Consider the following 23488-nt stretch of genomic DNA (forward strand, 5'->3'; position numbering starts at 1 on the left):
AAAAATGAAAGAAAAGTTAATGTTCAGGGCTTGAACTGTGGTGAGCACTTTCATGACTTGCACTTATTTCATCTCTTATTTGCATTTATTTTAACACTCCATGCCTACATTAGTACTGTCTCCTATTGGTGTACAATAATTAACTGGCAACTCACTGAATTTTTTTATTGTACAGTTGCCCTTCTTCTCCCACCATCCATTGTGATGTGTATTAAAACTCTACCATGCCCTTAAACCACCAAACAAAGCCCTGCTCTTGGCAAAGAACATTTGCACTTTATTCTGCATCTCTTTCACAAGAATATTGCATTTTCAAATCTTGTTACTCAGTGTGTCTTGAAAGTCACCCCCATTCCACCACCTAGAAAAACATTTTTAGCAAAAAGGCTAGCTGACCAAGGAGCCAGAAATTCATTTTTATCAGTACTGAAAGCTGATCTCTTCATCAGTGACCTTCTATACCTACCCTCCCTATTGTAAAACTGACCTTAATGTTGGTAGAGTGAACAAGAACAGCTGCAGGTGTATTCTGACCTGGACTGTAAATAACTTCCAGGAACCACAGCTCTCTCATTGCTAACACTGGTTCCCCCTCATCTCTTCTTTTACCCATCAAACAAACCCTCTTCACCTGAGACAATTTATCACATCTGTCCATAATTTTGTAAACTAAGAGACTTTTTTTTTTTTCTGGTGACACTGGGGTTCCTGGAAGCCCTTCTACCTCGGGGCTACACTCCCAGACCTATTTTGTATTTTTTTATTTGGAAACAGGGTCTCTTAAACCAGCGATGCTGGCTTCGAACCAGCACAATCCTCCTGTCTCTGCCTCCCAATCACGGGGATTACAAGTGTGCGCCACCACGCCCGGCCTAAACTAAGAGACTTTACCTAATCCAGAATTGCAGGTATTCTTCTTTGGACAATTCATTTAATTTTTGTTATCCTGAGTATCTTCTTTGTGCATGTGGATGACATTCAGAACCAAAAGCACAGTGTATTGGAAAAAGCACTTGTTTCAGCTTTTACAACTTTTATCCACTAAGCAAGGTAGTCAAATTTTCTGAGCCTCAATTTTTTCATCTGCAAAAAGGGACTCGTAAGACGTTCTCTGCTCACTTACAATTTGCCCTTGTGAGGATAGGTAAACTAATGTGTTAAAGCACTTTGTAAAATATAAACTTTATACAAATGTGATTATTATGCAAATGATGAGAGGTATCAGGAGCTCTTAAAAGAGCAGGGTTGACTATGTAAGTAGGTTAGTTGTCTCTTTTAAAACGAGGCTGCTGGCAATCCTATCAGCAAGGGGCTGGAGATTTGCATTTGACAGCAATTTAAGCTTAGAAATTTGCTTTGACAAAAGAATCTGACCAAAAAAAAAAAAAAGGTATGGAGACACTGATAGGCCTAACTACTAAAAATCTGTCTAATGTTTCTTCCCTTGAAGTTATTATTGACGTGAATGCAAACCCAACAAAAACTAAACTCTTGACTTCAAAGTATTCTCTGACAGTTTCTTCCTAAATATTTTATATTTTGAATATTTTGCATGCCTTTTTAATACCTCACCACTGCAATATATATACTCTGAAGTCAAACACAGGCTTGTCTTTAAAAGCTTGGAATAATTAAAAAAAAAATACATGGAGTAAAAGACACCCAATGAGAAAATCATTTTCTGTTGTTAGACTTGCACATGAAAGCTTACTAGGGAATACTCCTACTCCTAAACACACAGACAGTCTTCTTGTATTGCCACTTAGATCTATCATTCTGATTGATCACTGTGTAGTTGGCTATTTTGGGGCCTAATTTAACCCTATACACTCACACATCCATCTACCCTGTCTATTGTACCTGACATTCTACAAATTACTTACTCATGCAAATGACGACCTAAGGCAACCTTTTAGGATATTCGTCTTTAATTATACAAATGGTTCTTGATAAATAAGATTATACATCTTTCCATATGTTTATTCACTCCTTGATGAAAGGAAATTTAATTTTCATGCAGATTTGGTGGGGACAGTGTTAAAGAATTGCTGAGTTTTATGTAGTTTGCAGATCCATCCAGTCTGAAGAAGCTGACAAAATCATTCTACTCTGCCTGACAGAGACTAGCAGTTTTTCATTAAGTTTAAATCTACCTGCTGCATTACAAAATCCTCAACATCCCCATTTGAGTTCCCATAGTTCTTTGTAATTGCATTGATCACAGGGTCAAAGTTTATCTTATTTTATTGTCTTTAGTTGCTTTTGGTTGCCAATTCTTTTTTTTTCCAGCCTGAGAGTATCTTGCTTTTGACTCGTAATGTTGATTTCTCTTTGTAGGTCTGGGCAGTGAATTCAGCAGGAAAAGCCCCCAGTACCTGGACATGGTGTCGAACTGGGCCTGCGGCCCCAGAAGGTCTCAAAGCACCCACTTTCCACGCAGTCTTTTCTACCCAAGCAGTGATCAACATCAGCGTCCCTGTGAAGCCCAATGGGAATGTCAGTCTCTACAGGCTGTTCTCCAATGCCAGTGGGGCCCACACTGTGGTGAGAGGCACAATTCTCTGGGCCCAAAGCCAGGAGTGTTTTATTTTTAAAATTGTTTTCATGGCCCCCTTGTTTTTTCTTCTCCTCCATCCTTGTTTTTAATTTGTATGTTCTCAGTTACTCCCTAGTGAATTGAGTAGTGCAAAGATCTTTCAGAGAAGAAAAAGTGAGCTTTTAAGAGACATATTGAAAACATATAAACTCTCAGCCAAAGAAATGTTAATGGTGGTATTTAAAGACCCTTCAAGCCCAGCGTGGTGGCACATGACCATCTCAATACTTGGGAAGCTGAGATAGGAGGATCACAGGTTTGAGTGAGATCAGCCTCAAAAATTTAGCAAGACCCTTTATATTTTTTTATTTTTAGCAAATAAAACATATAAAAGGCTGAGGGTATAGCTCAAAGGTGGAACACCCCGGGGTTCAATCCTAGTACTCCCATAATAATAACAATAATAATATTACTAACAACACTAATAATAAAAAAATACCTTTACATTTGATGTAAGATACCTCAGACTTCAAAGATAAGCAAATTAAATTATTTTAATTAGAAAAAATATAGGCCAAGCATGTAATGGGAGTGGCTGCTCATAACAGGGACCAAATGGTAATGGTTGGTGATATAAATGTAAAAGAAAAGATTTCAAAAGAAAATTTTCAATATTTTTGTAAAAGCAAAAATGTCCTTGAAATCCCCATCCTGACAGATACAAAACTCTAATGGCGCAATAAAAACTCAGTCTTCTTTTAGGTCAAGTCGATAACATTCTAGAAAGTAGAACTTTCTTCCTTTTGGAACAGGCAGCCTGTACAACTCTGTCTCCACTACGTGTCTATGAACACAGGTGAGGCATTGGAGAGCAGTGAGTGTTCAGGAAACCCTCTCACATTATACGTGGGCCAAGTCCTATGCAGGAAGGGATGCTAAGAGTCAAGAAGGCCAGTCCCTGCATGACTTAACTAAAGAGACTGAGGGCAGGTGGAGGAGGCCTCTTGTCTCTTGTAGCCTGTACCACTCTCACCTTCCTCATGAATAAGTGGTGATCATCTTACTTTGCTCACACAAAACTAATGTAGATATGATGCAGATCCCAGTATTGCATTATAAATTATTTAGACCAATTTAGGGGACAATTTGGGAAAGTGCTTTGCTGCCTGAGTGCCAGATACTGGAACACAATTTCAAAAGATAGCTCATGTTCAATGAAGGCTTCTATTGAATGTTAAAAGAATATTAGCATATTTTCAACAGGGATTTGTATTCAATAAATATAGATGATGTAAATACAATCAACTCTTGATTATCTATGCTTATAAAATGATAATATTAATAAACTAAAATAATTTATATTTGGAGTACATCGTATGCACTTTTAAAAGTAAGAGTTCTTCTTAATCATATTATAATATAAAAATTAATTTCTAGTTTTTGAATGCTTCTTTTCCAAAGGATACTTAATTAAACCACATTAAAGTTGACTCAAATAAATTTTGATTCAAAGAAACTGAAAAGTTAATAATCCTACAAAGGTAATTGAGAAAATACTCAAGTATTTTATATTAAAAAAAATACCAGAAGAGATGAACTATCAAACTCTTATATATCTGGACCTGGGCCGGGTGTGGTGGTGCACTCTTGTAATCCCCGCGCTTGGGAGGCAGAGACAGGAGGAACACGCTGGTTTGAAGCCAGCCTCGCTGGCTTGAGACCCTGTTTCCAAATATAAAATAGGTCTGGGAGTGTAGCCTGGAGGTAGAAGGGCTTCCAGGAACCCCAGTACCACCAAATATATATATATCTGGACCTGACTCTGATATAGATCTGAGGGAAATTTTTACATGAAAATTAAGACACAAAGTACTGTGGTAGAATACAGAAGCTGATGGCTAGAAATACAAATACAGATTGTATTTTAATACATCATTTTGAAAATCAAATTGGATAAAAATTTTGTAGGTTCGGTGCCTTGTAATTTCTGGAACAATACCTATCACTTCTATTTCACTGTCGTATTATTAGAAATTTTCCACATGTTTTAAGTAGCACCTCTCAAACTTGACTGGTAATTCCTTGAGGGTAACAACTGCTATGCTGAGCTCCATGTTGCCTCTTCCATCCACCTGGCACAGGGCTCCAGTCATAGGAGGCCCATACCTATAAACATTTGCCAGCTGTCTTTGCTTTGTGACACTGCCACATCTGCTCTTCTATCCTCCTAGCTATCTGAAGGCATGGCCACTCAGCAGACTCTTCACGATCTGCAGCCCTTCACCACATATTCCATCGGGGTAGAGGCTTGCACTTGCTTCAACTGTTGCAGCAAAGGGCCCACAGCTGAGCTGAGGACTCCTCCTGCACCACCCTCCGGACTGTCCTCTCCCCAGGTTGAGATGCTGGCTTCAAGGACAGCCTCATTCCAGTGGAATTCCCCACTGTTCCCCAACGGCATCATTCAAAGGTCAGCAAGACGGATAAAAGACACGCATATAGACATATGGCTACCTGGCACTCCCCAAGAAGGATTTATTTATTGAACAGATACCTAGAGCCAAATAGACAGATGAACTTGAGTAGTAATGTTATCTGCAAAGCATTTTATTCATAAAATCAACTAATGATAGATAGGTGAACAGCAAAATCAACTTGAAATAAGAAAGACAATGCATTTATATTCATTAAAAGAATATACTCCTATGGGGCTGGGATATAGCTCAGTGCAGAGCACATGCTTAGCATGCAGACAGTCCTGGGTTCAATCCTCAGCACTAGATAAATAAAAGAATATAGTCCTTCTCGTGGTTCTCTGTAGTCATGCATTCCATAGTCCTTAGCAGGAGCATAAGGAATCTCTGTGTTAGATCAGAATTGCTCTGATCTAATTTGAAATGTTATATTGAACCACTGTTTAAAAGAACAATGAGGCTATTTTGCTCAAAACAATCAGAGGAAGGGGGGAGAAGTTTCTTTATTATGAACAGAGAAAAACAATTTATCACTCTCCTCTTAAAAGGAACAAATATCACTAACAACAATGACTAGTTGTTAGCAGCGTGTTCCTAGATGGTGGCCTCTCATCTTTCTGATTACCTCTGCTGATTATTTCCAGTTGTATTCATAAAGGGTTTCTGAGAGAAGTTTCCTGCAAATTGAAATCTTAAAGAGCTTCGAGTTAAAAAAAAAATCTTTTCACAAAATATAATCAGTTTTAAAGGCGGGAGCTCAACGATTTTCACTGCCTGTCTTCTCTCCCCGTATCCTTTGTCCTTCCAGCTATGAGCTCCAGCTCTATGTGGCCTGCCCTCCCGATTCAACGCTGCCCTGCTCTCCCAGCCAAACAGAGACAAAGTACAAAGGGCCAGGGCAGAGAGCCAGCCTGAAGGGGCTCCGGCCTTACACCATCCACAAGGTGAGAGTCGTGGCACACAACGAGGCGGGCAGCACAGCCTCCGAATGGATCAGCTTTGTCACCCAAAAAGAATGTGAGTAGAAGGGGGCTGCTACCATAAAGCCAGAGAGGGAGGAGGGCTTCCGGAGAGGAATGCTACTGGGACATTAGATAAGATGACCCCTGGAGAACATCCACAGAATTAACAATATGGTGGTCACAGGCAAAGTTAGGAAGATTTTTTTCCTGTAGTGATGGGTGAAATCCAATGTAGAGAAAGTGATACACTAAATGGAAAGAAAATGGACAAACACTTGTAGCCCTTTTTCATTTCTTTTCTTTTTCTTTTTCTTTTTTTTTTTCTTGATGGCACTGGGGGTGGAACGCAAAGGCTTTCTACCTCCCGGCTATACTCCCAGATCTATTTTATATTTTATTTGGAAACAGGGTCTCACTAAGTTGCTGAGAGCCTCACTAAGTAGCTGAGGCTGGCTTTGAACCTGTGCGATCCTCCTGTCTCAGCCTCCCAAGCACAGGGATTACAAGTGTGTGCCACCACAGGCCACTTGTAGCCCATTTTTAAAGGGAGTTTTGGCTGGGTGTGGTGGCACAGGCCTGTAATCCTCCTATTCCAGAGGTTAAAACAGGAGGATTGCAGGCTCAAGGTCAGCCTCAGCAACTTCGCGAAACTCTCAGCAATTTAGCAAGACCCTGTTTCAAAATAAAAAATAAAAAAGGCTGTAGAGAATAACCCTAGATCCAATCTCTAGTATCAAATAAATAAATAAATGCAATTTTATACTCTTTTTCTTTTCAAATTATGTAACATCATCCCTAACATTTTGGGGAAAAAAGAGAGACATGGCACTATTAAGGAAAGCAAAAAGGAAATTGAGTGCAAAAATGGGCAATTAATTAACTTTTAATCAACTGATTCGGTTTTTTTTTTTACAAAGTAGCTTCTTTTCAGTTTTATAGAATATATAAATATATTGTTTTAAAATGGCAAATATAAAAAGTCAGAATATTCAGGTGTGGTGGTATCCCAGTACTTGGGAGGCTAAGACAGGAAGATCACAGGTTCAAAGCTAGCCTCAGCAGCTTAGTGAGGCTTTCAGCAACTTAGTGAGACTCTGTTTCCAAATAAACTATAAAACAGGTCTGGAGGTATAGCTCAGAGGAAGAATGCCCCTGGGTTCTTTCCCCAGTACCACACACACACAATAAAAATAAAATAACACTTTTCTGAAGCAGTTACATAATTTGTATGGCCCACTAGAAAATGAAAACATGATGTTTCTTGTTTAAAAATCATAGAGAATTCCAAGAAAACATCAGACTATGCCCAGGACTCTTCTCTAAGTTACATGAGCACAAAGCCAATTCTGCCTAGAATTTTACAAGCAGAGGCAACTGCTGTTAACAGTTTGGCAGAATTATTTTTATAATTTTTATTGTATAGCTGAGATCATACTATAAGTAAAACTTCATAATATGCTTTCTATTCTTGATGTTATTTAGGAGACCTTGTTTCAAAATTAGAAATAAAATAGGGCTGGTGGTTTAGCTCCAGAAGCCACTGAGAGGGCATTCACTTGATACCGTGGCTCAATCCCCAGTGTCAAAAAAGAAAAATGGAAAAATCTTTAGCCATACATGAATTGACTAGACATTTCAGTTGTTTTTAGTATTTTCTTTAAATTAGTGCTATAAGAACATTTTTTGAATTTCTGGTTATTTTTTAAATTGTGATAAATAAAATTTACTGCAAGTTTTGTAGTACGTATTGCCAATGTACTTTTTAGAAATATTATATCCTATTGTAATATCACCTAAAATACTGCATTAAACATTAAACATTATGCTATTTTTAAAATAAGAACAAAGCCAGGCATGGTGGTGCGTGCTTGTAATCCCAGTACTTAGGGAATCTGTTGAGTTAAAAATGACATAGAGAAGCCATAAACAAGCACAATAGTATGTTCGATTGTGATACTGGGCAGAATTTGTGTGGGAAAAATCATAGAAATTTTAAAAAGATTAGGTAACTTTTGGTATTTGAAAAAATTATTATAGCTTTTTAAAAATGTCTTATCTCAAGAGATAATCATATATGTCTTATGAATTCAAAATATAATTATTTCATATTTTATTATATTTTCTAACATCATCCATAGATGGATTTATTCAAATAAAGAACTGGCCAGGCACAGTGGTATGTGCGTATAATCCCAATGTTTGGGAGGCTGAGACAGGAGGACTGCAGGTTCAAGGGCATTCTCAACAACTCAATGGGTCTCTGTTTCAAAATAAAAAATAAAAAGGGCTGTGGTGTACCTCAGAGTTAGAATACCACTTACATTTAATTTGCAGAAGGAAGGAAGGGGAAGGGGGGAAGAAAGGAATGGATAAATATCCAATTTATTCTCACTACTTGCTCCTTTTCTTAAAAACCAATTTGATATATAGATGGATCTTAATGCTTTTAACAAACATATATCAATTATTTGGAGGAAAATCAGAGCTTAGGAAATAAATTTCTTCTGATGTGACAAGATCATACACTATTCCTTCATTTTTTTTTTCAAAAATTATTCATTTTGAAAATGAGCCCCAGTTAAGGATGTTTTGTTTTGTTTTGTTTTAGTAAGAAGCTAAAAAATGAGAAGATAACATGCCCATAAAATGCTCACAATGTTGCTTCTATATCTGATATAGTACTTATGAGACCCGAGCTTGATTATATACTAATGTACTATGCTATTGATTGATTAGCCAGGCCAATGAATTATTATAATTGAATTGCTGTTTGCAAGTTTTTTTTTTACTATCTTAGAAAACAAACTAATGTTTCAAGAAAAAGCTTTAAAAATAAATGGGTGCCAAAAGGACATAATTCACCATCTAAGCAATTTGGTTTGGAGAAAAAAAATATATTAACTTTATCTAGTCCTTGGGACTTTATAGCAGTAAATATTGATTTGATATGAAAAATAGCTATCTACTGTAGGTAATAGTGTTAAGGACACTTTACCTGTTAAAAGAGAGAGAAAGAAACAAAATATGAGCACCAGGGTTATATTGGTGTGCATATCCATTGTATGTTAATAGCTGTATTTATAAAACACCACTCTATTGATTTTCTTGAAAGCAGGTGCAAATTTGCCAAGAAAGCATTTCACATATGCTCTGGGTGTCTTTTTTTTTTCACCTCAACACGACTTTTTCTACTTTTTTATTTTTATACTATTATTAGTTCATTACAGTCTCATATAATAATGTTGTTCACAGTGATGGTGATATACATGTACCCAGCACTTGATGATCTTTCCCCAGGTTTCCTCCCCACTCCTCCCTCCTTTCTCACACAAGATATTGAGATTGACATTGGTATTCTTACATATGTACCTAACGGTGGAAGCTATTCCTTCATTGATCCTCCCTTCCCCCCCTTCGCTAGACCACCTCCGTGGATCCACTGGAGTTTTTCCTCCATTATCTAAAGAACTTCATATCTCAATTACTTCATAGCTTCTACATATGAGAGAAAACACATGATCCTTTGCTTTCTATGACTGGTTAATCTCATTGACCATTATGTACTCTGGGTACATCCATTTTTCTGCAAGTGACATAATTTTGTTCTTTATTACTGAGTAGAATTGTTTTATGTGTATATCTCATACTTTTATAATGCCTTCATTTGTTGATGGACACCTAGGTTGGTTCCATAATTTGGCTATTATGAATTGTGTTACTATAAACATGAATCTGTATGGATTCCTATAATCTGATTTAGGCCCCTTTGGAAAGATACGCAGGAGTGGTATAGCCAAATGATATGGTGGATCCACTCCCAGTGTCCTGAGGAATCTCCACAATGATCTCCATAGAGACTAAACTAATTTGCAATTCTACCAACAAGTAGGATTGCAAATGTGGAAGTGTTCCTATTTTCCCACATCCTTACCAGCATTTATTGTTTGACTTCTTGGTGATTGCCATTCTAATTGAGGTTAGATGGAATCCCAATGTAATTTTAATTTGCATATTCCTGATTGCTAATGATGTTGAACATTTTTTCATATATTTATTGGCCATTTGTAATTCTTCTTTGTTAAGTTTTTCTTTTAGTTCAATTGCTTATTTCTTGATTAAATTATTAGGGTTTTTTAGTGTTAAATCTTTTAAGTAGTATGTATACAGTAGAAATTAGTTCTCTATCAGAGGAATACTGGGCAAAGATCTTCTACCATTCTGTAGGCTCCTTCTTTGACTCCTGAGAGCTTCTTTTTATATAAACTTTTTAGTTTAATGCCATCCATTTATGAATCATTATTTTAGTTTCCTGAGCTTTGGGTGTTTTATTGAGGAAGTTTTTACTTCTGCCTTTATGTTGGAGATGTTAGATATTTACCCTCTTCTAACAATTTAAAAGTCTCTGGTATAATATTCAGGATTTTCAGGTCTTTGATCTATCTTGAGTTGACTCTTGTGCAGGGTGGGAGGTAGGGATTTAATTCCATTTTGCTACAAATAAGTAGCTTTCCCAACAACATTTGTTGAAAAAGCTATCTTTTCTTTAATGTATGTTTTTGGTACCTTTGTCAAAACTCAATGGATATGTATGGATTTGTTTCTGCTCCTTCTATTCTGTTTTATTGGTCTACGTATTTGTTTCTGTGCCAGTGTCATGATGTTTTTATTACTATAGCTCTGTAGTATACTTTGAAGTCAGGAATTATAATGCCTCCTGGATGATTTTTATTTCTGAGAATCACTTTGGCTATTCTGGGTCTTTTGTCTTTCCATATGAAATTTAGGATTGATTTTGCTACCTCTGAGGAGAACAACATTGCTATTTTAATAGAGATTGCATGTAATCTTGTATATCACTTTTGATAGAATGTCTATTTTGATAGTATTTATTCTGCCTGTCTAAGAACAGAGATCTTTCTCTTTTCTAAGATCTTCAATTTCTTTCTTTAGTGTCTTATATAATTGTCATTGTAGAGGTCTTTGACCTCCTTGGTTAGATTTATTCCACGGTATTTTTTTGCTTGTGATATTACTTTAAATTTAACTGTTTTCTGGCTCAGTGGATTCACGGTTAAACTATTTAAAAAGCTACTGATTTTTTTATTGATTTTTTTTGGTGGTATTGGGGTTCCTGGAAACCCTTCTGCCTCCAACTACACTCTCAGACCTATTTTATATTTTTATTTGGAAACAGGGTCTCTTAAGGCAGCGAAGCTGGCTTTGAACCAGCACAATCCTCCTGTCTCCACCTCCCAAGTGGGGGGGATTACAAGCATGTGCTACCATGGCCGGCTGGTTGATTTTTATATTATGGAACTTTGCTGAATTTGTTAGTCAGCTGGAAAAGTCTTTTGGTTGAGATTTTGGGCCTTCTAAATATTGGATTATGTCATCTGCAAATAGAGATCATTTCAGTGCATTTTTTTCTATTTGAACTTTTTGATTCCTTCTCTTGCCTTATCACTTTGGCTAGAGTCTCAAGTACTATATTAAAAAGAACTTGTAATAGTAGGCATCCTTGTCTTGTTCTTGATTTTAAAGGGAATTCTTGCAGTTGTCTTTGGGTTTATTGTATATTGCCTTAATGAAATTGAAGTAACTTTCTTCTATTCTAATACTATGCAGTGTTTTTTTTAACAAGAATAGATGTTGTATTTTGTCAAATGCTTTTTCAGCATCTATTGAGATGATTGTGATTTTTGCCTTTAGTTCTATTTATGTGGTGAATGAAATGTATTGATTTGCTCTTGTTGAACCAGGCTTATACCCCTGGTATGAAACCAACTTGGCAACTTGGTCATGGTGTACAACTTCTCTCTCTTTCTCTCTCTTCCTTCCTTTCTTCCTTCCTTTCTTCCTTCCTTTCTTTTTATTTCCTTCCTTTCTTTCCTGGAAATTGAACCTAGGGAAGCTTTACCTCCAGGAGTGCTCTACCTCTGAGCTACACCACTTAGCCATACTTTATTTTTGAGTTTAAAGAAGGATTTTTATTTAGTTTTGGCATTAAGGTGAAATTGGCCTTATAAACAAAGTTTAGAAAATTTTCATCTCTTTCTATTTCATGGAATAATTTGTAAAGCATAAAGTTTATGTGGTCTATAAGATTTTGTAAAAGTCAGCTGAGAATTGGTCTGGACCTATAGTTTTGATGGAAGGCTTTGATACCTATTTATATCTTTTTGCTTGTTTATTGTTTGGTTAAGGTTTTCTGCATTCTCAATTCAATTTAGGTAGGTTTATGTGTCTATAAATCTGTGGATTTATTCTATGTTTTCTATTTTATTAGAGTATAAATTTTTAAAATAGTTTCTGATGATCCTCTGGATTTCCTCATTGTCTGTGGTGATTTCTCACTTTTTATTTCTTATTTAAATAATTAGAACCAATTCTCTCTTTTAGTTAAGTTGGTGAAGAGTTTATCTTTTCAAAGAACTAACTTTTTGCTTTGTTGATATTTTTTATTTTTTGTTGTTCTCTATTTCATGAATTTTTGCTCTGATTTTCATTATTTTCTTCCTTCTACTGGCTTTGGTATTAGTCTGTTCTTCTGTTTAGATGTCCTTAAAGTGTGTCATTATGTTCTTTACTTGATAACTTTCTGTTTTTCCTATGTGAGCACTAAGTGCTATAAATTTTCCTCTTAAAACTGCATTTGAAGTAGTCCATAGATTTTGGTATGTTGTATCTCTATATTCATTTAATTTTAGGAACCTTTTTATTTTTTATTTCTTCTATTATCCAGGACTCATTCAGAAATCTAACATTGAATTTTCATGTATTTGTATAATTTCTTTTGGTCTTCCTATTGATTTCTACTTTTATTCCACAATGATCTGAAAAAATGCAAAGAATTATATTTTTTAAAGTTGCTGATACTTGCTTTGTGGCCCAGAATATGATATATTTTGGAAAAGGTTCCATGAGCAGCTGAGAGAATGTGTATTCAGTTGTTATTGGTTGGAATATCCTGTATACACATACAGAATATTTTATTATTAGGTTATGTTATGAACCTCTATGTCTGTTAGGTTCATGTTCTTTATAGTGTTCTTTGGTTCCCAAAGTTTTTACTCATCTTTTGCCTGGAAGATCAATGTAATGGTTTGAGTGGTATGTTGAAGTCTCTCAAAATTATTGTGTCTGAGTATATTTGAGACCTAATGTCCTGAAGAGTTTGTTTTATAAAAGTGAGTGTGCCCACATTTAGGGCATAAATGTTTATATCTTCCTGTTGGGTTGTTCCTTTTATTAGTAAGAAGTGACCTACTTTGCCTCTTCTGATAATATTTGGCTTAAAGTCTTCTTTGTTGTATATGAAAGTTGCTACTCCTGCTTGTTTTTAGCCTCAATTTGTATGAAATATCTTTTTCCATACTTTCACTTTTGACTTATAAACATCTTTGCCTGCAACGTAAGTTTTCTGCAAGCAGCATATAGGTGAATTATGTTCTTTAATCCACATTGCCAGTCTATGTCCTTTAATTTTTGAGTTTAGACCTTCTACATTCAATGTTATAATTGAGGGAGGATTTTTTGTATTTTCTCTAGTGTTGTCTTGGTAGTCATGAATTATTTTTGTTTTTGTTTATCTTTGAAGGTTTTTATTTCTCCTTTAATTCTGAAACATATGTTTGCTGGATATTGCAGTTTGGGTTGGAAGTCATTTTCTCTCAGGTTCTGGAGTATACCATACCAGTCCTCCTGACTTTCATTAGTTGGGTTGAGGATTCCAGAGTGATTCTTATTATTTTGCCCCTAAAATGAAGCCATTAGTTTGTTGTCAGTCATTTAAGGTTTTTTCTTTCCTTCTTTCTTTCTTTATTTTATTTTATTTTATGTTATTTTACAGTACTGGGAATGGAACCCAGGGGCATTCTACCTCTGAGCTATACCCCCAGACCTACTTTTTTTTTCTTTACTTTGAAACAGAGTCTCACTGAGTTTCAATGGGCCTCACTAAATAGCTGAGGCTGTTTGTGAACCACAATCCTCCTGTCTCAGCTTCCCAAATGCTAAGATTACAAGTATATGCCACCATGCCTGGATAGATTTTTTTTTTTACTTCTATGTTAGTCATTTTGATTATTTTGTGGCATGAAGAAGTTATTCGATCATGTATAATTAGAGTTCTGATCTGAATGTCTTCTATATGTGAATATCCAAGTCTTTTTCTATGTTTTGGTAATTTTCTAATATTATTTCTCTGAAGAAATTTTAGTCCTCTCAATTTATGCTTCTTGACTTTCTTTAATACCTATTATCCAGAAGTTAGGTCATTTCATATTATCCCATAGTTTTTGAATATTCTCATCATGTCGTCATTGTTCCCTTGTAGTCATTTTTGAATGAGCTGTCTTCCAAGAGCAAGACTCTATTTTCTATATGGTCTAGTCTGCCAGAGGTGGTTTCTGTTGCTCTCTTTAATTAATTTATTGTCTTATTTATTTCACACAGGGCCTCTCGATTTCTACTTAGGTCCCTAATTTTTCTGCTGATATTTTTTTATTATCTGTACACTTTCTTTGATTTTATTTCTGAGGTATTTGGTCATATTGAAAATCAACATTTTCTACTCTCTTTCTGGCATTTTCTGAAGATCAGTATCAGTGATATCCCTTGCTGTTGAGTTGTGGTTTTTCATCATTGACCTTCATTATTCTGTTTTCAGAATTCTCAGGTTTGCATCTCTTTTGTCTTGTCATTCTCTTCCTTTTTATGTGGGAGTCTTATGTCTATTTGTTATCCCTTTACAGTAATGCCTAGAGGCATATATTTGTCTTAATGAATCTGTCTCATATCACCAGAGTTTTGAGTTAGCCCTTAGAACCTCTTTAACAAGATATAGTTCTTAGTCATTGCAGGAAAGCAAGAGTTTATGATTGGCCACAGGCAATCTCTGCTCTCTAGGCCCAAACTCAGTAGGACCAGAGACTATAACATTTCATTCAGAGTCTGCATCCTGCTGGGTGAAATTTAATGCTTAAAGGATACCATTACTACTCTGCTGTTTGCAAACATATAAAACACTGTATGGTGCTGGCCTCTGGCATCTGTGGTCTCTACACAGGCTAAGCAGGACCAGAGATCATGATGTTCCATGCTTGTGGCCCATTGTGCTGAGCTTTGATGGCCCAGTAACACTATTATTAATCTACTGGTTGCAATCACCTGGAGAAGAGTCAGCCATTGACATTTATGCTAAACTCTGCTGGCCAAGAGAGTGTTGCATTTTGAGCCTACAGCATGGCTATCTGATTCAAAGTGCCCCAGAGACACTAATGGTGCTTCACTAGCTGCAGTCACCTGAAACTCTGTTGGCCCTTGGCCTGTGGTCTCCCTGATTTCAGAGCCCAAACTGAAGGAGGGAGGGATTATACTGTTCTGAGCCTGAGACTTGGATGTCTGAATCATTTAGTCATAGGGACACTGCTGCTACTCTGGGCAGCTGCTATCACGTGAGATGTTGCTGGTCACAAACCTTGGTACTTGTGGCACCCAAACAGCACCAAGCAAGAGTTCATAGTCTTCCTAGCCTACAGCATGGCTGGCTGAGTTATTTCACCATACTACTGACAGTCCTGTGATAATCACTAGAGACCTCATGGAGCACAGTGAACTGCCTACCCTAGGTCCCACCCACTCTAGTGTTTCTAAGGACTATCTGCTAATTCATGTTTCTGCTGTGTCTGATTGTAGCCCCACCCCTACCACTTCATGGATGTTTTTTCAAACTCACAGACCTAGCAGGTTTGTTAACTCCCAGATAAGTCCCTATAGCTGCACATGTTCTTGCTAGGACAGTTTTAAACCACAATCCTGAAGATAACTGCTCAAATTTCTGTAGAAAGGGTCTATAGTTTATCCATCCCTACAGATTCAGGTACAGTCACTGGAGTTCACTGGACATTTTAGCTAGTTGGTCTATAGATTCACAATGATCTTGATGAGGTGAGTTATAGCCACTGGGGTCCTTGCAGGAAGATCCTGTTGTTTCTTTGTCCAAGTTTAGCTACAGCACAGGAGTTTGCTGGATGATTTGACTGGATGGTCTGGAGAGTTGTAGTCTTGAGGTATTAAAGTGTGACGAGAATAATGCAATTGCTTTTAGTGTTGGTTTTCTGCAATCACTGACTTGACAAGATTATGCTTCTTTTTTGATGGAGTTGGACTTTAGAGCTGCCAGGTGCCAGGAGCCACCAGCTTCAATATGGATAGCGCCTGCCTCTGCTCACCAAAGGAGATGGATGGCATTTGTTGTTATTGTTGTTTGTTTGTTTTTGTCTTCTGCTTTCTGTTCTCTGTCAACTTTAACTTCTGTCTTTCTTCTTTTGTGTTCTTACTGCTTTTGTTTTCTTTTCTTGCCAAGAAGAAGTTTTCCATATGATTGAATTTTAAATCTTGAAGCAGTCAAACCATGTTGCCTTCCTCTATTCTGTCATCTTTAGCCTTCTCCTATTCCTCCTCCTCCTCCTCCTCCTCCTCCTCCTCCTCCTTCCTCCTCTTCCTCCTACTCCTCCTCCTTCTTCTTCCTCTTCTTCTTCTTCATCTTCTTCTTCATGGGTAGCAATGCTGGAACATTTACTTTTGCTCTTTTTTTTTTCTTTTGGTGGTACTGGGGTTCCTGGAAACATTTCTCCCTCCGGGCTATGCCTCTAGACCCATTTTTATATTTTTATTTGGAAAAAGGGTCTCTTAAGCCAGAGAGGCTGGCTTCAAACCTATGTGATCCTCCTGTCTCTGCCTCCCAAGCACGGGGATTACAAGCATGCACCACCACGCCCAGCTACTTTTGCTCATATTTTTAAAATACCCATGCAACCCTACAGAGATTACCATTTCTGAACCTCACCTTTCTCCTAGCAGTGCCCCAGTATCGAGCACCATTTTCAGTAGACAGCAACCTGTCTGCGGTATGGGTGGACTGGAGTGGCTCTTTCCTTCTAAATGGCCAATTGAAAGAATATGTGTTGATGGATGGAGGCCAGCGTGTATATAGCGGCTTCGACACCACCCTCTACATACCAAGAACAGAAGACAAAAGTGAGTTTATGACTCTTATTTCTCAAGGTATAAGAGTTCTTCATCTTTGTGCCTTTTTAAATCTGAAAGGTGACCAGTAGATGCTTGTCATTAAAACATCTTTGTGTAAGTGGCCACTTCTTCAGGGGAATTACAGCTCAGAGTAAATAAAGCTTTCCTTCCCAGCTTCCAGGTATGCAATTAGATTAAAATGTAGATCTGGGGTGTGATCTGAGTGCCCCCGAGAAGGAACAAGACCAGAGGGTGGGTTGAGTTCATGAGAAAAATGCATCAAGGAGTAGTCAATAAATATTCCAAAATAATACAATTTTAGGAACTACAGAGAATTTCTCTTTATATCCCCAGCCTTCAAACAGCCCTATCAACCAATGATCATCTCCATCTCTCAAGAACCTAAGGAAGAGGTTTCCTTAACTCTCTCAGTATCAGTCCCTGAAGAAAGCCTGTAATCTTAGTACTTATGAGTCTGGTATTGAAGAATCTCAAGACTGAGATCAGCCTTAGCAACTTAGCAAGACCTTCTGCAACCCAGTGAGACTTTGTCTCAAAATAAAATAATAAAAAGGGATGATGGTATAGTTCAGAGGTAGAATGCTCCTGGGTTCAATTCCCAGTATCAAAAAAGGAAAAAAATGTCATTAGTATCTGTTTCTGAGGAACAACACTTTTTTTAATCTCAAAGACTGAATTTCTTCTGCCTCTTTATTTTAATATTATTTTTTCTCTTTCTTGTTATTAAATTAAAATGAGAAAAAGCTTTACAAGGTATTAGGAATTTTTAGCAATTAGTGTGGTCACTGGACCAATAGCTATGGAATTATTTTGAGCAAGATGTATTTAAACAATAAATTAATTGATGAAAGTTTTTTGTGGACTTGAAAATACTGTTTATTTTGGCTGAAAGGTAGAGGTAAACAGTGAGCTCCAGCATTACATTTGTAGTATTTAAAACCTAACAATAACATGTTTACAATGATTCAGCTGTAGGTATTCATGCTTACAGTTCTTGGTCACACATGCAGCTAGTTGTGATGGAAAGATGGCTTGACAGTTGGGAGATCTGGGTTTCACCTGACCAGGCCACTAACCATCTGTGTGACCTTGCAAGAGTCGCAAGTTTTTGGCTACTGCAAAAGGAATATAGATCATGTGTTTTCCAAGATCCCTGTGAGTTTTTCTGTTGAGTAAGAAATGGGGTCACTTAGTGGCAGGTACACCTGTATGTTTTAAAGGAATGGGTTTAAAACACATTCACAATAAGATATAGACAATTATTCCATGATCCTCTGATCATTCTTGTTTGTTTTTTTTTTTTGCTATGTAATCCCTAATCTTCTTTAGCTCTATTACTTATGTATATGCAGTTATTATACTAATCATAGCTCTTTTTCTGGATGATTTTTCAATTAAAAATAAGTTTGCCTATTAGATGTTAGTCAATTTTCTGTCACTATAACAAATATTGAGATAATCCATCTATAAAGAGAAAAGGTGTATTCTGGCTCACAGTCTGGGAGGTTCTGCTTTATGATCCATTAGTCCCATGGCTTTGGTACAGCGGCAAAGTAGCACATCATGTCAGGAGTGTACAATCGAGAAAAATGACTCACCCCACAGCCAGTAAACAAAAGAGAGTGAGGAAAGAGCTGGAAATCCCACAATTCCTTTTAAGGGAACACCTCAATACTCAAAATCCAACCAATAGGCCCTACCTCTTAGAAGTTCCACTTCACAATTGTGCCAGTCTGGGCCTTTAGGGGACAATTAACATCCAACTATAGCATTAAGTAAAACCTCACAACTTGCTCTGGAATTGTATTTTAATATTTTTCATATGAGGAACTGCTTTTTTAAAAGAATGTTCCTATTTGTAGCTGTTGATGAATGAGTCACTTACTACTCTTCCTTTTGTCCAGCCTTCTTTTTCCAGGTCATCTGTGTGACAGATGTAGGGAGCGCTAAGTCGCCATTGATCCAATATGATACATCTACTGGATTGGGTAAACATTTAATGCCTATTCTTTCTAGCATGGCAACTGCCCATTTGTTCTTCATAAACATACATGTATTTGTTTCTATGCTCTTGTACCAATATAATCCCAAAAGCTTTATAGAAGGAATTGTATAAAGTGTTATAAATATTTTTAAGTCTTCATGGAACTTACTTCAGGCAGGGAGTTAGGATATACTTTTAAAATGTCATGTCATTGAATTATACATATGGGAAAGTCCAGAGAGATCTGACTGAGCTGTTCCCTTGACCACAAATTCTGACTAAAGAGTTTTATGACTTTGTGTACAAAAATATGATTTATAGAGAAAGAAAGATCAGAGGAAGGGAAATATTCTTGTCAATTTTTTGAGCTTAATGATAATATTCTATAATCAGAATCTAAAATGATGAACTTGGGAAATTTCTGTCTATATCATTCATAAAAGATTATGACTTACTATTAATACCAGGTAATTTAGCTAAAGAGATTAAACTATAATTTTTAAGGAGCATCTTTTAAATTTAGTTCTACCTATAACCTTTGAATCTAACACATGCCATACTTTACAATTTCAAAGGGCAAGTTAGCAGAATGCCAAATACTTCTCATTAGAGCAGATTTGGGACTGAGACCTTGTTTTAAATTCTAGTAATGAACACTATCTCAAATTTGCATGCCTATACACATTAAAGAATAAACATGTCACAAAATTCTGAAACATAAGTAAACAAATATAATGTTACCAAAAACAGTTTTAATCTGTAAAATATTCATCTGTGTTTCCAGACTTTACATGCCTGGGTGCCATATAAAATTTCTTACAACACCTAACATGTGTCCTCTCACATAATTTATTTCCTCTCATTTAATAGAAGTTATGAGGCAGAGAAGACTCATTGGGCATTCTCTTAGCAACTAACTCCAGAGGGACACAAGGATTTATTCAGGAATGTTCTGCAAGCTTTTCACTAAGATGACAAGTCAAATGTGGTTCCTTTTTTGACCTCTGGACAAAGACTTTCTCTTTGGTGATGGTTCTCCAATGTTGGTGTGCATAAGTATCACTTCAGTGTGACTATTATAAAAATTTTCCCAAGCAAAGATCCAGAATTGGGGGTTGAGGTGTCTGCTCTTCAGTAAGTCCTTCCCAACAGGAGCCTAGGACCATGTGTTGGCAAATACCACATCCCATGGCAATCACTGGGAAGAGATTAACTTTAACAGTGGTGGTGGCTTGATTTTTTTTGGGGTGGGGAGTTTTTGCTAAGCCACTGGAGTTCTATTCTGTTATCACGAACCTGCCTGATGCACAGGTGGATGCACAGGTGGAATTCCTTAAAGTGAAAGGGTAGTTAGCAGAGAAGAGAGAGAGAGAGAGAGAGAGAGAGAGAGAGAGAGAGAGAGAGAGAGAGAGAGAGAGACCATGCTGACTGTAAGTTCTTTCTAAAAGAGGAGAAATTCCTGGTCAGCTCCTGAATAAGAACTAAGGTGTCTGGTGTTACCCAGAGCTGTGAGCAAAGGCTCTCATGTCTGGAGGCTGGGCTCTGGGCAGAGCAGTGGGAAAGAATTCAGGGCTGTGCTGATTCCAAGATGGGCTGCCCAGCTGGTACCCAGAGTCAGTTTTAATTTTTATCATATGGCTTCTAAAACATTCCTGTCCCATTGCCTAAAGGCAGCCTTCAAGCAGGAAAGAGGCAGAGACCTCATTTCCTCTGACTGTTCCAAGGGCTGTTTCCCTTTTGAGGATTCCCTCAGGCACACCACCCTCCATCCCCTGCAGGCTCCGAAGCAAGAGGCCCACTGAGCCCATCAGATCAGTTTCTGGAGTTCCTACCCAGAAGAAACTCAACTCTTCTGTGTATGTCCAAGGTTTGCTTTTAATCAGACAACACACAATGGTTCCTAATAAAGGGAACTCCTGCCTGCCAGAGCTTGATCAGACCTTTGGCTCTAACTCTTCATTTCAGAAATGAGAAAGCAGAAGGGGGGGATCAAACCATATCAGTCAACAGGAGTCTGAGCTGGCCCAGCAAGCAGCTGGCTGAAATTCTCATCTAAGACCTCCTCCTGCTTGGCTTGCCATGCTCACAGTGTGATTCCTCAGCCATAGGTTGCCCTGCTGTAATCCCTGTACGCCTTTCTTCTGTATGCCCCCGATCATCAGCTACACCTTATGCACACAAAGCCCTTCAACTCTGCAAAGCCCTCAGCACAGGACCTGGCACAGGGTGAATGCTTAGCAAATGTGAACTAATTTCATTAGCCTCTTGTGCAGAAAATCACACCAAGCAGTCACACCACTGAAGGATGTCTTTCCATAGGAATCTTTCCTAGTGCATATGAGTGGTGCCTTGCACTGGTTTTGCTACTTAGCAGAGAAGCCAGGGGACAAGTCCTGTAAGGACCACATGTTATTAAGCACAGGCTGCTAATATCACAATAAAAACTGGGGCCTGATGTCTCAAAACCCAGTGTGCAGAAAAGTTTTCAAGAATGAAATTGCTGAAGTGAGGGGACTTTGGATGTCCACAACATTGACAATGTATGGAATTCTGTGTCAATAACCCCTTGAAGAGCTCACTGCTTCACTGCTCAAGAAAGGACTTCATGCCCTCAAGTTTGGGTAAATCTCCTTTTTCCTCTCTCTCTCTCTCTCTTCCTCTCCCTCTCCCTCTCTCTCTTCCTTTCTCTCGATACTGGGACTCAAGCATATTCTACCTCACATCTATGCCCTTAACCTTTTAAAAAATTTGTTTTGTTTTGAAACAGGGTCTCACTAGGTTGTTTGGAGTCTCACTAATTTGCTGAGGCTGATCTTAGACCTTCAATCCTGTCTCAGCCTCACAACTACTGGGATTACATGCATGTGCCACTATACCAAGCTGTGTAAATACTTCTAAAACTTGCTCCCCACTCCACAACTGGGTGCAGTGACACACACACATCTAGTATGTGGGAAACAGACACAGGAGGATTGCAAGTTCAAGGCAAGATTCAGCAACTCACCAAGACCCTGTTTCAAAATTTAAAAAATAGAAGTACAAACACCTGTGGATAGAATTACAAAGTATAATACCCCTGGATGCAATCACATTTAAAAAAAAAAAAAAAAAAGTTCACCCAACTGTCTTTCCCAAGGATTTTCCAAGGCAGCAGTGATTTCCAACCCAAATGGCCAAATGGCAATGCCAGGAATATTGGTAAGGTCTCTGGAGGGCTGCCATCCTACTCTACTCTAACCCAGAGCAGGCTAAGCCACCACTGCAGCCTGCACACAGGCCAATGAGCACCCAACATACATGGCTTTCAACTACTATCAAATAACAGGGCCAGAGATAAAAAAAAAAAACAGCCTTCTAAGTCCCTTTTCTTTCCCTGGGTTTTGCAGGCCTGGTGCTAACAACTCCTGGAGAAAAGAAAGGCTCAGGGAGCAGAAGCACTGAGTTCTACAGTGAGCTGTGGTTCATCATGTTAATGGCAGTGCTGGGCTTGATCTTGTTAGCCATTTTTCTGTCACTGATACTACAAAGAAAAATCCAAAGGGAACCGTATATCAGAGAAAGACCCCCACTGGTACCTCTTCAGAAGAGGATGTCACCATTGAGTGTCTACCCACCAGGGGAAACTCAGCTGGTATGTATGCAAGGGTGTGGCCCTTTTCCTATCACTGGCCAACTTGCTTTTCTTCCAGGAGGAAATATTTCCACAGCCATACTAACGAGAAACTAGATGACATTTTTCACTAAATGTTTCACTAAATGTGGGGACCAAGAAAGACTCAAGCTAGAATAGCTTCTTCAACTTTTGCTGATTAAAATCACTTGGAAAGCTTAAAAAAAAAAAAAAGTACCCCTGGATGGGGGTGTAGTTCATTGGATGAGCATCTGTTTAGCATTCATGAGGCTCTGGGTTCAATCCCCAGCACTAAAACCAAAAATCATTACTTGAGACTTATCTCAAAAGGTTTGATAATTTCATTGGTCTTGGATGGGACCTGAAGATTTTTTTTTCATCTTTTTATTTAAAAATTGACTTTAGTGATTAACCAAGAATGAATATCTCTGCTTTATGGTTGTAATTTGGGATGGTGAAAAAGATTTGTATATTAAAATCACCTGTGAATGTATAGGTTCTATTACTGTTGATTGGGAGAGATTAAAAGTAAAAATGGGAGATAGGGGAGCTAGGTGTGGTGGTGCATATCTGTAATCCTAGTACTTAGGAACCTGAGACAGGAATACTGCAGATTCAAGGACAGCCCCAGCAACTTAGTGAAGTTCTCAGCAACTTAATGAGATGCTGTTTTCAAATAACAAATGAAATAGGGCTGAGGGTATAGGTCAGAGGTAGAATACCCCTAGCTTCAATACCAAACATAGAAAGATAGATGATAGATGATAAATAGGTAGATAGATAGATAGATAATAAATGGATGATAGATAGATTTTAAAAATAGAATATTGGGAATAAGTGCTAGAAGGG

At 37.6% G+C, this 23488-nt stretch overlaps 1 protein-coding gene across 2 annotated transcripts in view; it reads left to right on the forward strand.

Moving 5' to 3' along the window:
* USH2A (usherin) overlaps positions 1-23488 on the forward strand; it is a gene marked incomplete at both ends in the record, with an annotated part of 871783 nt that overhangs the window by 835997 nt on the left and 12298 nt on the right. For both annotated transcript variants that reach the window (XM_080698222.1, XM_080698223.1), the window contains 6 exons: positions 2338-2544; positions 4768-5006; positions 5819-6027; positions 16836-17012; positions 18929-19012; positions 22395-22639. In XM_080698222.1, coding sequence (XP_080554348.1) covers positions 2338-2544; positions 4768-5006; positions 5819-6027; positions 16836-17012; positions 18929-19012; positions 22395-22639 — 1161 coding nt within the window. The remainder of the gene's footprint in view (positions 1-2337; positions 2545-4767; positions 5007-5818; positions 6028-16835; positions 17013-18928; positions 19013-22394; positions 22640-23488) is intronic.

Source organism: Muscardinus avellanarius (assembly GCF_963383645.1).
Source record: "Muscardinus avellanarius genome assembly, chromosome: 7".
Lineage (NCBI taxonomy): Eukaryota > Metazoa > Chordata > Mammalia > Rodentia > Gliridae > Muscardinus > Muscardinus avellanarius.